Source organism: Gavialis gangeticus, unplaced genomic scaffold (genome assembly GCF_001723915.1).
Source record: "Gavialis gangeticus isolate Ggan-Ray unplaced genomic scaffold, GavGan_comp1, whole genome shotgun sequence".
NCBI classification, from domain to species: domain Eukaryota; kingdom Metazoa; phylum Chordata; order Crocodylia; family Gavialidae; genus Gavialis; species Gavialis gangeticus.
Window position 1 is genome coordinate 16,903,105 of NW_017729031.1, and position 14,000 is coordinate 16,917,104.

General features: G+C 42.3%; 1 protein-coding gene across 1 annotated transcript in view; it reads left to right on the plus strand.

Annotated features, from left to right (window-relative positions):
- The window catches only part of LRP1B (LDL receptor related protein 1B), a 2,002,088-nt gene that overhangs the window by 1,523,266 nt on the left and 464,822 nt on the right, over positions 1-14,000 (plus strand). Inside the window, exons 43-44 of the mRNA XM_019522796.1 lie at positions 5,545-5,737; positions 6,292-6,417. Of these exons, the coding sequence (XP_019378341.1) occupies positions 5,545-5,737; positions 6,292-6,417 (319 nt within the window). The remainder of the gene's footprint in view (positions 1-5,544; positions 5,738-6,291; positions 6,418-14,000) is intronic.

The window sequence follows — 14,000 nt, forward strand, 5'->3', positions numbered from 1 at the left end:
AACTAAAGCTTGTTGAACAAACTTTAGTTAAAGCACCCCCACTGCCATTTTGAAGTGCAGGAACACTGAATACATGAGGCACTGCAGGCCCACGGAGTCCCTTCCTAGTGTCTGGGACAAGACAGCAGCATTTTGTTTGCTTAAAGACTCTGCTGTATTTGTGTGGACTGGCTGAAGAGTTGCAGGGGACAAAAACCTGCTTAGAGAAGCCCATAGGTGAGTCAACCTGATTACATGAAGTATATGATATTTTACATCCTTGTAAGAATATTTTAGTATTCTCCTATAATATTGAAGCAGTAGGTTTATTAAACTCTATAAAATTTCTCAACTCGTCTAGAAAGAGTGTTTCACATTCATCATCATTTAACATGAGGGTGTTAAGTAGCCAATAACTATTTCATAGAATCATAGAATAGTAGGACTGGAAGAGACCTGTAAAATCATTAAGTTCAGTCCCCTGCCACAAGCTGGAGCTAGTTGGGCTCAAACAAGCTCAAAGAGGTGCCTGTCCAGCGTCCTCTTGATCACCTCCAGGCATGGCGACTGCACCACTTCTGCCGGGAGTGTGTTTCAGATTCTAGATACCCTTACAGAAAAGAATTTTTTCCTTATGTCCAGCCTAAATTTTTCCTCAACTAACTTGTGGCCATCGGACCTCATCTTCCCAAGGGGTGCCTTTCTGAAGAGTTGTTTCCCTAGATCTTGGTGTTCGCCCCTGACATACTTGCAGGTGGCTATGAAGTCACCTCTCAGTCTTCTCTTACTCAGACTGAACAAACCCAGTTCCAGGAGTTTCTCTTCAAAGGGCCTATTCTTCAGGCCCCTGATCATATAGGTGGCCCTTCTCTGTATCCTTTCAAGTTTATCCACATCCTTCGTGAAGTGCGGTGCCCAGCTGTGGCCTCACCAGTGCTGAATAGAGGGGGAAGAGCACCTCTCTAGATCTGTTGGCAATGCATCGGCTGATGCACACCAGAGTTCTGTTTGCCCTGCTGGCAACTTCATTGCAATGGTGGCTCATATCTATCCTCTGGTCAATTGTCACCCCCAGGTCTCTTTCAGATGCAGTGTCAGCCAGTGGATCACTACTCATCGTATAGTTATGCTGAGGGTTCTTCCTACCCAGATGAAGGACCCGGCACTTGCCCCTATTGAACCTCATCTGATTGCATTGAGCCCATAGGACCAGCCTGTCAAGGTCATTTTGGATCCTTACCCTGTCTTCAGATGTGTTTGCATTTCCCCACATCATGTGCTTTCGACTCCCCCATCCAAGTCATTGATAAAGATGTTAAAGAGTACAGGCCCAAGCACTGATACCTGGGGGATACCACTTGAGACAGCCCTCCTGGATAAGGCCACCCCATTGGTTACAACTCTCTGGGATCGGCCTCTGAGCCAGTTGCCAACCCACCTCATGGTAGACCAGGGTAGTCCTGTACCCTTCAACTGAACTGAAAGAGTCTCATGGGACACAGTATCAAAGGCCTTGCTGAAGTCTAGGTAGATGATGCAAACCACATATTCCATATCTAGCTGGTCAGTTACCTGGTCAAAGAAGGACACCAGGTTTGTTAGGCATGACTTCCCCTCGGCAAAGCCATTGCTGGTTGTTTCTTAATACCCCGCCAGTTACAAGCTTGCAGTTGATGGCCTCCTTAACAATTTTTTTGAAGATTTTTCCCAGGACCGAAGTCAGACTGATTGGTCTATAGTTGACAGGGTCATCTCTCTTCCTTTTCTTAAAGATGAGTACTATGTTAGCCCTCTTCCAATCATTTGGGACCATTCCTAAGTTCCATGCCTCTTTGAACAGCCTTGCCAGAGGCAGTAGTTCTTTCAGGACTCTTGAATGCAGGTCATCTGGCCCAGCAGACTTGAAAATGTCCAAATGTTCTAAGAGTGTTTTCACCTGTTCAGGAGGGATTTTATGTGGACTGCTGTCTTGCTTATATTCTTTGGGCCTCTGGACAGGTGACAAATTCCCATCTGATTTCAAGAATACTGATGCAAAGTAAATATTTAGGAGCTCCGCCTTTTCGCGAGGGATAAACTGTGGGCTGCCCCTCCGTATTCAGGAGGATTCTGACAGTGGAGCTTGATTTTTTTTTCTTACTCCCTATGTACCTATAAAAGGACTTTTTGTTGTCTTTTAAATTGGTTGCCAGTTTGATCTCTATGCATGCCTTGGCTTTCTTTGTCTTGTACCTGCAGACCCTGGCCATAAATGTGTATTCCTCTCTAGATGCTGCATCATTTTTCCATTTTATGTATGCTCCTTTTTTCTTTTTGAGAAGTTCTGTAATGTCCCTGCTGAGTCAAGTGAGTCTCTTGGCCCCTTTCCCTCTTTTTGACCATGTGGGCATAACCTCTTTTTGAGCAGTGAGAACTGCCTCCTTATGGAAGGACCACTGTTCCTGAACTCTCAAATCATCTGGTTCCCTGTTGTTAAAGGCCTTTTTAACTAGACTCCTGAGTTTACCAAAGTCTGCCCTTCTGAAGTCTAGAAATGCTGTTCTGCTGGCAGGATTCCGAGCCTTTCAGTGGATGGTGGATCTGCTCAGATCATGATCACTGTCTCCCAGAGTACCTCCAATCTTAAGGTCACTTACCATGTCTTCCCCTTTGGTCAGCACCAAGTCCAGAGTGGCTTTACCCCTAATCAATCACTTCACAGCCTGTGTCAAGAACAGGTAGTCTATAGCTGCCAAGAAGTTGCTTGATCTGCTAGAGCTGGCTGAATGGTCTTCCCAATGCACGTCAGGGTAGTTGAAGTCACCCATGACCATCAAGTCTTTAGTGCTGGCTGCCTTGGTCAGTTCCCTGGAGAATGTTTGGTCACTTCCCTTTTCTTGGTAGGGAGGCCTGTAGTAGACACCCACCATCAGGTCCCCTTCTTCTAAGCCTCCTTGTATCTTGACCCAGAGAGTCTCAAGGAGCCTCTCTGTATAATCAAGCATAACTGGCAGATATGGGTATCACTCTTCCACATATTTACAACTGGTCTATGTGCAAGGAAGAGCTGAAGCTCCACTTCAGAATGGGCATGGTCTAAAACAGCTATAGAGCCAAAATATAATATTGTCTTCTTCTTCATAAGATATATGTATATTGTTGGCAATTTTTTAGTTTCTTTAAATCAAATGCATCATTTTTTTCCCTATATACTGACCTAGTTTGTAATATTGATAGTCTCCTGTTCACAATAACATGCTCTCATAAGCACACTCTTGAAACTTTTATGAGGCGGGAGGAGGAAAAGAAAGAAAAAAGAAAAGCAAAATAAATATCAAGTACAAGAAATACTAACAGTAAATATATTATATGACATAGCACGTCTGCAAGGAAGGTTGGTCAGATGTAACCCAAATCTTTCTATGGTTCTGCCAATAAAGACCAAGCCATTAACAAAAACCATGTGAATGCCCTTCATTGATAAGCAGTGTTTAGCTCTCTCTCCTTTTTTTTTAAAACAACACATTATTCCATAAAATTGTCCTTTCTAGATAGTATCAATGTAATAAAGGTTTCCGCTTCCTTAAGTTCAGATAAACTGGTGAATCAGATTCAAGACAGCAGGATACTTCATGAAGCATCTTAGCTGGTGCATCTGGGCTGTACTTTTGCTAGTTTGAATAGCGCCAACTCTTCAGCCACCTCAACAGGAAGATCAGGAAAGAGCATTATATGAATGCAAAGGCTTATCCTGTGTCTGCTTTCCTAATTTTCTGGCAGCTTTAAGCACTCTCTCTTTGGTGGAAAAAAAAAATCACAGAAAATGGTGATGATAGGCAAGTTGGTTTTTTTTCCTCTCAGGCCAGGCTTCCTGTAGTGAGCTCTGTGGGCCCATGTTCTCTCTTCAAATCAGTGTCTGAGGGGAGTATTAACACACTGACAAGTAGGCTTTTTTCACATACCCAGTGGGATTACTTTTCCTGGACCCTTCAGACACTCCAACAATACAGATATTATATCACCCGGATCTGCCTTCCAAATCCAGCGCTTTTATCTCTCAGAGCTGGCAGCTCTGCGCTGTGAGAGCCTGTCTCTCCAGCCATTTCCACAGCCTGATCCTTACAGGCAACAACTCAGTCCTCCATTCCCTGAACCCACTTCACCAGGATGTCCAAGATTCAACAAAGCCTGAATATTCGTAACAAATTCCTGAGTCTTGTTCACTGTAATTTTAAAGTTTGATACTTCTCTAGCCAGGCCCTGCATCAGGGAAGCCAAGTCCTCTGTCTTACCTGCTGATCTTTGTGGGTTTTGGATCACATCACTTATTTTTAGAGATCTAGAATAGACTTAGCAGAGATGAAAATATTAGGAGAATATTTTCATCCTCACTCAAACACTATTAGATTAGAGATCTGACTCCAAATTGAATGATTTTCTTTAAATGAGGACTTGTGGATTGTAACTTTCAGCACTGTTATAAGAAAAAATAACAACACATATATATGTTTATATTAGAAAAGTTGTGAGCTATTGATTTCCATCTTACTCTAGAACAGTCTCTTTGAAATTGATGTTTCCACATTCTGAGTCAGAAACTGTATTTTCACTGAGGAACATAATATCATAATATATACGTTGTACTTAGGTGACCTTTTTCGTTTGGGAGTTTCAAAACATTTTACAAATGTTCATTGAACTGGGCTGGAACTCCTGAGTGGCTGACCCAGTAAGCAGGCTCCAATTTTAAAACATGCTTCCCTCCTTAGTTTACCAGAACCCAGATGTGTAATACTTCCAGGCATACTTGTCTGTGTTTATTAAGGCTGTTGAGAAGACTGTGGATAAAGTGGGTTTTATTAACATTTGTCAAAGTTGCTCTTCTCCTTTTTAAGAGCTATGGGCCAGACCACTATGGACCAGATACTGTTCCACCTACTGGGTGCATAAGTGGACTTAGGCATGCAGATGTGATTCTGTAGCAACCTACTACAGTTCCTAAGCATCCTTTGATCAATCTACTTTTGTAACAATCACTATCTTCTCCTCAAGACTGAATCACAACAAAACAATGAATGAGGAGGAGGACCTACCCTACTCTTGTGTTAACATTTTTTCAGATAACTCTAGCAGAGTGGAACAGAATCGCACTTAAGTAACTAAGTCCATTTACATGCCTAATAGGTAGGATAGAATCTGGTCCCGGATGAATACCAGTAGTTGAATTCTAATGAACTGAAAGAAGAAATAATAAAAAAAGTTCACAATTCACAGTATTCTTGTAAAGCACCATAAATAAGTAAATAATTATCCCTAGTTTATGAGCTTGGTAAACTAAGGTATCATGTGGGAGGCAGTTTCTCCCAAGTCATACACCGAGTCAGCTCAAAGCCCATTTTAGTTTCTTACTGAAAGCACCAGATAATGCTACTTTTCATATCTTTCATTCTTTGATTTCAGTGATATGTTTGAAATGAAATCTCTTCCTTAATGTTTATTTTTACTTACTTATTTATTTATTTTTATTGAATGCATAAATATGTATCTTGTTGCTGACTGCTTTTCTTACATATTTCTGTACTTCAGGTAATTGTCAAGTCTGGACCAGGTACCTTTCTCAGCCTCGCTGTACATGATAATTACATCTTCTGGACAGACTGGGTGAGAAGAGCTATTCTGCGCTCCAATAAATATACAGGTGGAGATACAAAGGTCCTTCGATCTGATATACCACATCAGCCAATGGGCATCATTGCTGTTGCAAATGACACTAACAGTTGTAAGTTATTTTCCATCGCCCAAGTATAATGGATCTTCAATTATATATCATTACTTTTAGAAATTCAGACATGTTTTCATTAAATTATTTTAAGGCATTTTATTATGTGAAACTGTAACTACAAGATGGGGATATTCCCCTTTCCACACTTGATTAAACGATCTTTATGTTTACAGGAATGAAAAGTAGTTAATGTTTCTTTGCAAATAGAGCTATGCTATGTTTTTAATCTTACCTTTGTTTTCTTAGCTGTTCTTTTACATACGTACTAGCTGGAGTGCCACTGTTTTGTTATTTAATATGTCAGCTTCTTTAGCATCATGATAATCCTGTCTAATTAATATAGAATTAGCATTTATCTTAAAAAATCATGGAATTATAGCAAAGTAGAGCTGGAAGGGACCTCCAGTGATCATCTAATGTGTGTATCATAACATAGTTACCAGGAAACTGGGAGGCAGCGAAATCTTTTAAATGATAAGCAAGCGTTACACCAAAGAAAATAAAAGATGGACTATTTTAACTTGATAACAAAAAGAGTTAATTTTTTTCAGGTGAGTTATCTCCCTGTGGACAAATGAATGGAGGGTGTCATGACTTGTGCCTTCTGACTCCTGATGGTCGAGTGAACTGTTCATGTAGGGGGGATCGAATATTGATAGATGACAACAGATGTGTGAGTAAGTAATATTAGCTGTCATTGTGAACCCTGTGATGTGCTCTAGTCAAATGTCAAAAGCAAAACAGACCCATCCAAAGGTATTACTTGGATGTGAGACCTCTTAAGACAGGGGTGGCCAACCTCTGGTAGTCAAGTCATGGTGGATAGGGTAGGGAGCAGAAAGCAGAGCAACAGATTGGGCAGGCAGAGGGATTGGAGTGGCACTTAGAGAGGGGGCATGTTTACATTTTTGGCAGGTGTTCCACAAAGTAGGCCTCATTTGTTTTAAGGCCTTCTTGTTTTTTAAAAAGTGACCAAAATGATCCCGTAGATGTCACTTCATTTTTTTTCTCTCAATCTGTTTTTATCAAAATTCCTCTGAAATTTTGTGAATGTAAGTACACCTTAGTGCCATGGCCATATTTCAATTTTGGAAATTATATTATGTTTACATTTCCTGTGGCTTTTTAATATTGAGTAGTTGAGTACAGTAATTTTCACTTTCTGTTGTAAAACATGTAATATTGTTGTAATATATGGTCATGCATATCACAACCCGGAATTGGTATTTAAACAGTTACTACCCATATCATTTCAAGTTTGGCAAGTGCTTGAGGATGCTTTGACATTAAAGTATTCAAAACAAGTTATTTCAAAGTGACTCAAAGGGATCTTTCTAGTGTTCCATCAGGCCTACACACAATCCTACTGGACACATAATTCTTCAAGGAAAAGGAGAGAGGTAACTCTCTTGTTAAATGATTATAGAATAACCAGAGATGTATTATGGCTGTTATGAATCACATTGGGGCTTGTACTAAATTGGTGTGCAAGTGACTATAAGTAGGTACTTACTATGTAGCGTATGTACTCTTTGCACTAATTCGGCTTTGCTGTCTGAATTTGAGGGAGAGCAGTGCTGTCTTTAGTCTGTATGCCATTTTGGGGATCCTGTTTTCCCTTCACATTATTGTTGTAGTTGCCCTTGGGAATAGGAAAAGAGGGAGCAGAGGCTTGCATCCCTCTACTGACATTCAGAATATAGAACTCTGCTATGCCTGTTAACCCATATCAGTAAGCAAAGCTGTCTTGATTTGTGGGGGAGCAAATGCTATTCCTTATGACTGAAGAATCCCATGCACCGCTATAGGCTTGGGACCAATTGGTCAAGCATCAGCTCTGCAGAAAAGGACCTGGGGGTTAAAGTGAACAGCAAGCTAAATATGAGCTAGCAACGTTCTTGGCAAAAAAGGAACACTAACAGCATACTGGGCTACATCACTAGCAGCGTTGCCAGCAGATCATGGGAAGTAATTATTCCCACATCTGGAGAACTGCATCCAGTTTGGGGCACCTCACTACAGAAAAGGATGTGGGCAAGTTTGAGAGAGTCTCCTGGAGGGCAACAAAAATGGTTAGAGACCTGGGGTACATGACTTCTGAGGGGAAGCTGCAGGATTTGCACTTATTTAGTCTGCAGAAGAGAAAATTGAGAAGGGATTTGATAGCAGCCTTTAATTACCTGAAGGAGGGTTCCAAAAAGGATGGAGGTAGACTGTTCTCAGTGGCAGCAGATGAGAGAACAAGGGGTAGTGGGCTCAAGTTGCAGCAAGGTTTAGGTTGGCCATTAGGAAAAACTTTCTTACTAAGAGGGTGGTGAAGAACTGAATCACCTCTGAGCCTGTACTTTTTTAGGCTAAAGAGCCCCATGGCTCTCAGCCTGTCATTGTAAGGTCTGTTTTCCTGACCTCTGATCATGCACGCGGCTCTTCTCTGGACTCTCTCAAGCTTCTTCACATCCTTTTTGAATTGTGGAGCCCAAAACTGGACGCAGTACTACAGCTATGGCCTCACCAAGGCTGAGTACAAGGGGAGAATGACGTCCCAGGATTTGCTTGAGAAGCATCTATGGATGCAAGCCAGCGTGTTGGTCACTTTACTAGCCACAGCATTGCATTGCAGGCTCATGTTCATCTTGTGGTCAATGATGACCCCCAAGATTCTTTCTTCCATAGTGCTAGCCAGCACAGCACTGCCGAGCCTATAAGGATGCTGCAGGTTTTTCTTCCCAAGGTGGAAAACGTTGCATTTTTCAGTGTTAAATACCATCAGGTTCTCATCTGCCCATTTGCTGAGCCTGTCCAGGTCAGCCTGGATCACCTGCCTGTCTTCTGGTGTGGATACTTTGCCTCAGAGTTTGGTGTCATCGGTGAACTTGGCCAGTCCACTTTGGACTCCAATGTGCACATCATTAATGAAGATGTTGAACAACATGGGTCCAAGGACAGAGCCTTGGGGGACCCCACTGGTCACAGGACACCATGACTTCCATCAATTACTACTCTCTGGGTCTGACCACGAAGCCAATTTCCCAGCCAGTGGATCATGGTTGACCCAAGGCCACAATTGGCCAGTTTCACCAAGAAACTGTTACTGAAGCAGGAGCTGCTCAAGGACTGAAAAACAGTGTGTTGTGCAGCAGGGCTCAGGTGCTGGAGGAGTTATTTAAATGCAATCAGAGGGAAGGGGTTGGGGGGTCAGCTGATTTTAATCAGTAGTGACTGGGGCAATACAGTTAACCAGGGCTGCAGGACAGGAGCCTGCCTGAGCCTTACAGAGACCTAAGCTGCAGCACAGGAGCCTTATGATTTTGAACTGTAGCACCTATGTGTTAACTGTAGCTTCTTAGCAGATCTGACCCAGCCAACACTCGCAAGTCTTTGTCTGGAGCAGTAAACAGTAATTAATACCTGAAACCTTCTTAAAAACAGTATTAGCAAAAGAATCAAATAACACACTTACATACACTTCTAACCTAATTCTTACAGAAAACTCCTTAAGATAAACATGGTTCAGTTTTTCAGTATGGCCCAGGATGGCATGCTTATAGTGTAGAATATGGTTTAAACATGCCCCTTGTAAACAGCTGCTGACAATTGCCCCTTTCTCCCTCTCCTGAGAATAATTTTTTTACCTATGTGGTATATAGACTATAGACTTCTGCCAGCATAGCTATGTTAGCCAGAGTGTGAGGAGGAGAAAGACAATGTTTTTACTGATAAAGTTGTGCAGGCGGAAACCCTTGGTGTAGATACAGTCATCCCAGCCAAACTATCCTTTGGTTGGTGTAATGTACTTTAATCATGAGGCTGACATTTCTATCCCAGTAAAAAGTACAGCCACGTTCATTTGAAGAGCATTTTGTTGACAGAACTAACTGGTATATCTGTAGCAATTAAGAGTCAATGTCCATTTGAATTCAAGTCTTACAGCTTTGCAGCACTGGTTGGAACCTGAAATTCTTTCTTCCGCTGTTAATAGGTCAGGTAGGGTCCCTTAAGCTTCTGCCTTGTTTTCTAGGTGGTATTTTACTGGATCCAGTGAGTCACTTTTCTGTTTGTTTTCTCAGTAGCCTGCTTTTAAGCAAAATCAGATGCTTATAGCAAGCATTCCAATAACCCACTAACTCAATAACCAGGGCACTTACAGTATTCATAAATGTTTAGGATTGGACCATGTCCTTCACAGCCTCCACAATTCTCATCCTTCCCTCACCTCTGCCAGGATGTGGTTACAGCTATATTCTTTGTCTTTAAGTACTGTTATTAAAGGTCATTATAATAGTATAAACAAAGCCTTTGTGATTGTTCTTATGTGTAAAGGGTGGGAATGAGAACTTTTGCCTCTATGACAGTGAAGGGATAACAGATCAAAAAATCAAGGTGTAGTTTACTATGAACATGCTTTAGACTTGCACCCTCTCTGCAGAACCACTTCTTGCTTGTTAGCTATAATTAAGATACAATGAGTTGTATGGATGATTTGTAGCAATAAAGATTTTAATTAAAGCTGTAACACTGTTGCAGAGCAGATTTTTACTCTAATTGTAACATTGCTTCCAGTGGTGGTCGTTTGAAATAGTATGGGCAGGCATCTGATTTACAGCGATTCCAAAAATGTTAATTAAGACATTATCTCAAAAAAAAAGATGATGTTTTGCATAAATCCAAAACTACTGTACTCCTCCATAGCCTGAATGTCCTGGTGTCTTTTTTTCCACCAGCAGGAATAAGAGACTGTAGCTTCTTTGCAGCCCCACCTTCAGGTTTTAGGGGGTGTTGGGTAAAATACCATTCCTGAGACATGACATTAGAGTAGGCAATGAACAGGAGAGCAGTTCTCTTTTATTCACCTGAATAAGCATTGTAGTTATGTGATGGACATTGAGCATAACCGGGTGCCAACTTAGTACGGGTGCAAGAATTGCTCCCCATTCCTGTGGAATCTCTGCCTCTGCAGGAGTACCAGGTCCATGGTATTGCTCTTGCAGTAGCAGCTGGATGCATGGCATGCCCTCCCATGTCCTTCCTTTTCCCACTTTTGGAACCCCTGCCCCTTTGGAGCTCACCTCCATACCCTCCTTCTCCCCCTAAGGGACTTCAGTGCCAGAGTTGGTGCTGACTGTGAATCCTGGCCAAATTTGCCTGGGCACGCATAACAGGGAAAACATAAATGATAATGTAAATGATAATTAAAGGCTGTCGGAGTCCACCTCCTATCATAAGTTGTGCATCACCAACTCATTCTTTCAGATGAAGCTTGTGAGGTATCATGGAGGCACCCAAGATCTAGCCACTGGCACCAGTTGGACTTCATCATCATTAGACAGTCCTGAAGTCCAATCAATAATGTCCCCCTTACTCATAGCTACGATAGTGTTGATTGTGATGCTGATCACTCATTTGTGGTCACCAAGATCAATCTGAAACCAAATACAACCACCTGCTCTAAGTACCAGGGTTTGTTACACATTAACAGCACTAAGACATCTGATCATCAGAAAACCCTGCATTTTATGGAGGCTCTGGAGAAGGCTGCCTCAGAGCTGTTTTTATGGGAGACTCCAGAAGAGAAGTGGGGAAACCTTAAAAAAAAGATTTATGTTACTGCTAACTATCTTCAGCAAACAGGTCAAAAGAAACTGTGATTGGTTTGAGGCACACTCACAGGATTTTATTTGATTTGATTTGATTTATAAAGGGCAAACAAATTGCTGTTATATCACAAGAAGAATGCCTCAGATGGAACTTTGAAGGAACTGAGGAAAGTAAGAAGTGTTGTTCAAAAAATCTCAAGATGTTCTACCAATGATTATTGGTTGTGACTGTGCAAGGACATTCAATCCACAATTGACCCTGGAAACATCAGAGGCTTGTATGACAAAAGCAAGATAGTCGGTCCAACTGCAAAGAAGTCAGTTCCATTAAAGGCAGCATCAGAAGATGATAACAGACCAAAAGCAACACATGGAAAGATGGGTAGAACACTATTTTGAACTCTGTTCAAGATAAGGTGATATCACTGACACAGCCATTAACTTTATTGAGTTTGTACAAGCTGTTCTTGAAGAGCTCGTTGATATTCCAATGGTTGAGGACCTAAGTAAGACCGTAGATAGTCTGGCCATTGGCAAGGCCCCAGAAAAAGATGGCATTCCAACAGAAGTGATCAAGTGTGGGAAACCTGTACTTCTTCCTCATCTATACAAGCTTCTTACTTACTTCTGGACAGTAGGGACAGTTCCACAAGATTTGTGAGGTGTCAGTATAATCCCTTTGTACAAGAATAAAGGCAGCCACAGCAACTGTAACAACTATCAAGTGTGTCCCCACAGATGTACTCCTTGATAATTTTCTCAAAGCTCTGGGAAGACCTTTGAGAAAATTATCAAGAAGCACATCTGCAGGGGCCCAGCATGGGAAATAACGCTCAGGGGCAACCAACACAGGTTCATTGCGAGCAGATCCTGCCTGACTAACCTTATTTCCTTTTATGACTAGGTCACAAAGCCCTTGGATATCATCTACCTGGACTTCAAGAAGGCCTTTGACACTGTTTCTCAACCCATGCTCATAAAAAAACTAGGCAACTATGGCATTGATGCCTACACAGTCAGATGGGTGGCAAATTGACTCAATGGTTACACCCAGACAGTGGTGGTGGATGGGTCATTTTTGACCTGGAGGGATGTGCTGGAGGGGAGGGACAGAATCCAACTAGATCTAGGCATGTTACAGAGGTGGGTGGATGAGAATAGAAAGGAATTCAATGCAGACAAGTGCGTGGTGCTACATCCAGGGAGAAGGAACTTGCAACATACCTATAGGCTGGGGAACACCTTTCTCAACAAAGTGGCTGAAAGACATCTTGGAGTTATTGTTGATTCCAGGATGGACATGAGCCGCCAATGTGAGGAAGTGGTCAGTAAGGCTAACCGCACTTTGTCATGCATCTACAGATGCATTGCAAACAGGTCCAGGGACAGGATCCTTCCCCTCTATGTGGCACTGGTCAGGCCACAATTGCAGTACTGTGTCCAGTTCTGGGCATCACACTTCAAGAGGGAAGTGGCTAACCTTGAGAAGGTCCAGAGGAGGACTACTCACATGGTCAGGAGGCAGCAGGCCAGGCCCTACGATGATAGACTAAAAGGCTTGAATCTGTTCAGCCTCCACAAGAGAAGACTGAGAAGGAATCTGGTGGCTGTCTATAAACTCACCAGTGGGGACCAGCAGAAAATAGATGAGGCTCTGTTCCCCCAGGCACCACTTGGGATAAAAAGGAATAACAGCCACAAATTGATTATGACTAGGTTCAGGCTTGATAACAGGAGGCATTACTTTATGGTTAGGGCTGCCAGGCTCTGGAATGGGCTGCCAAGGGAGTTGGTGCTCTCCCCTACCTTGGGGGTCTTCAAGAGGAGGTTGGATAGATATCTGGCTGGGGCATTATGATCCCAGCACTCATTCCTGCCCAGGGCAGGGGGTTAGACTTGATGATCTGTTCAGGTCCCTTCCAACCCTAGAAACTATTAAACCTTGAAACTATCATGGTATTTTACTGCTAAGCATTGTTGGAAAGATCATCTCTCAGGCGGTACTCAGAAGACTTCAGATTCTTGCTCACCCTGTTTACCCTAAGTCATAGTGTAGCTTCAAAGCTAGTGGATTCACCCTAGTTGATCTTCTTCCCCAAGAGACCCAAGAAAATGTAGGAACAAAGGTGGCCCTTTTATCTTGTGTTCATTAGGCTTTTGAGATTTGAAGCAGAGTCAAGAAGGGCTGTGTCCTTGCCCTGACCCTGCTTGGGATGTCTCCCCCTCTTTTTCTGAAGTACTCCTTTGGGGTTGTCGTAACAGGGATTTATTTACATGTATCTCAGATGAAAAATTATTCGACTTCACATGCTTTAAAGTAAAGACTAAAGTACAGAAAGTTTTGATTCATCAGCTGGTGTTTGCTGGTGATGCCACACTGATAAGCCCACACAGGGAAGCAACCTTCAGAGCCTCATCAGTCACTTCACTCATGCCTGCTAAGAGTTTGGTCTTCCAGTCAGCATCAAGAATGCCAATGTTATGGGCCAGAACATTGCTTCCTCATCAGCAATCACAATAGGCAATGTTGTAAGTAAATTTACATTGTTAACAGCAACCTGTCACTTGAGGATGAACTGAATGCCTGTACAGGCAGTCCTCCAACTTACGACACAATTGTTTCCTGAAAACCATGTCTTAAATCAAAACGTTGCAACTCAGAACCA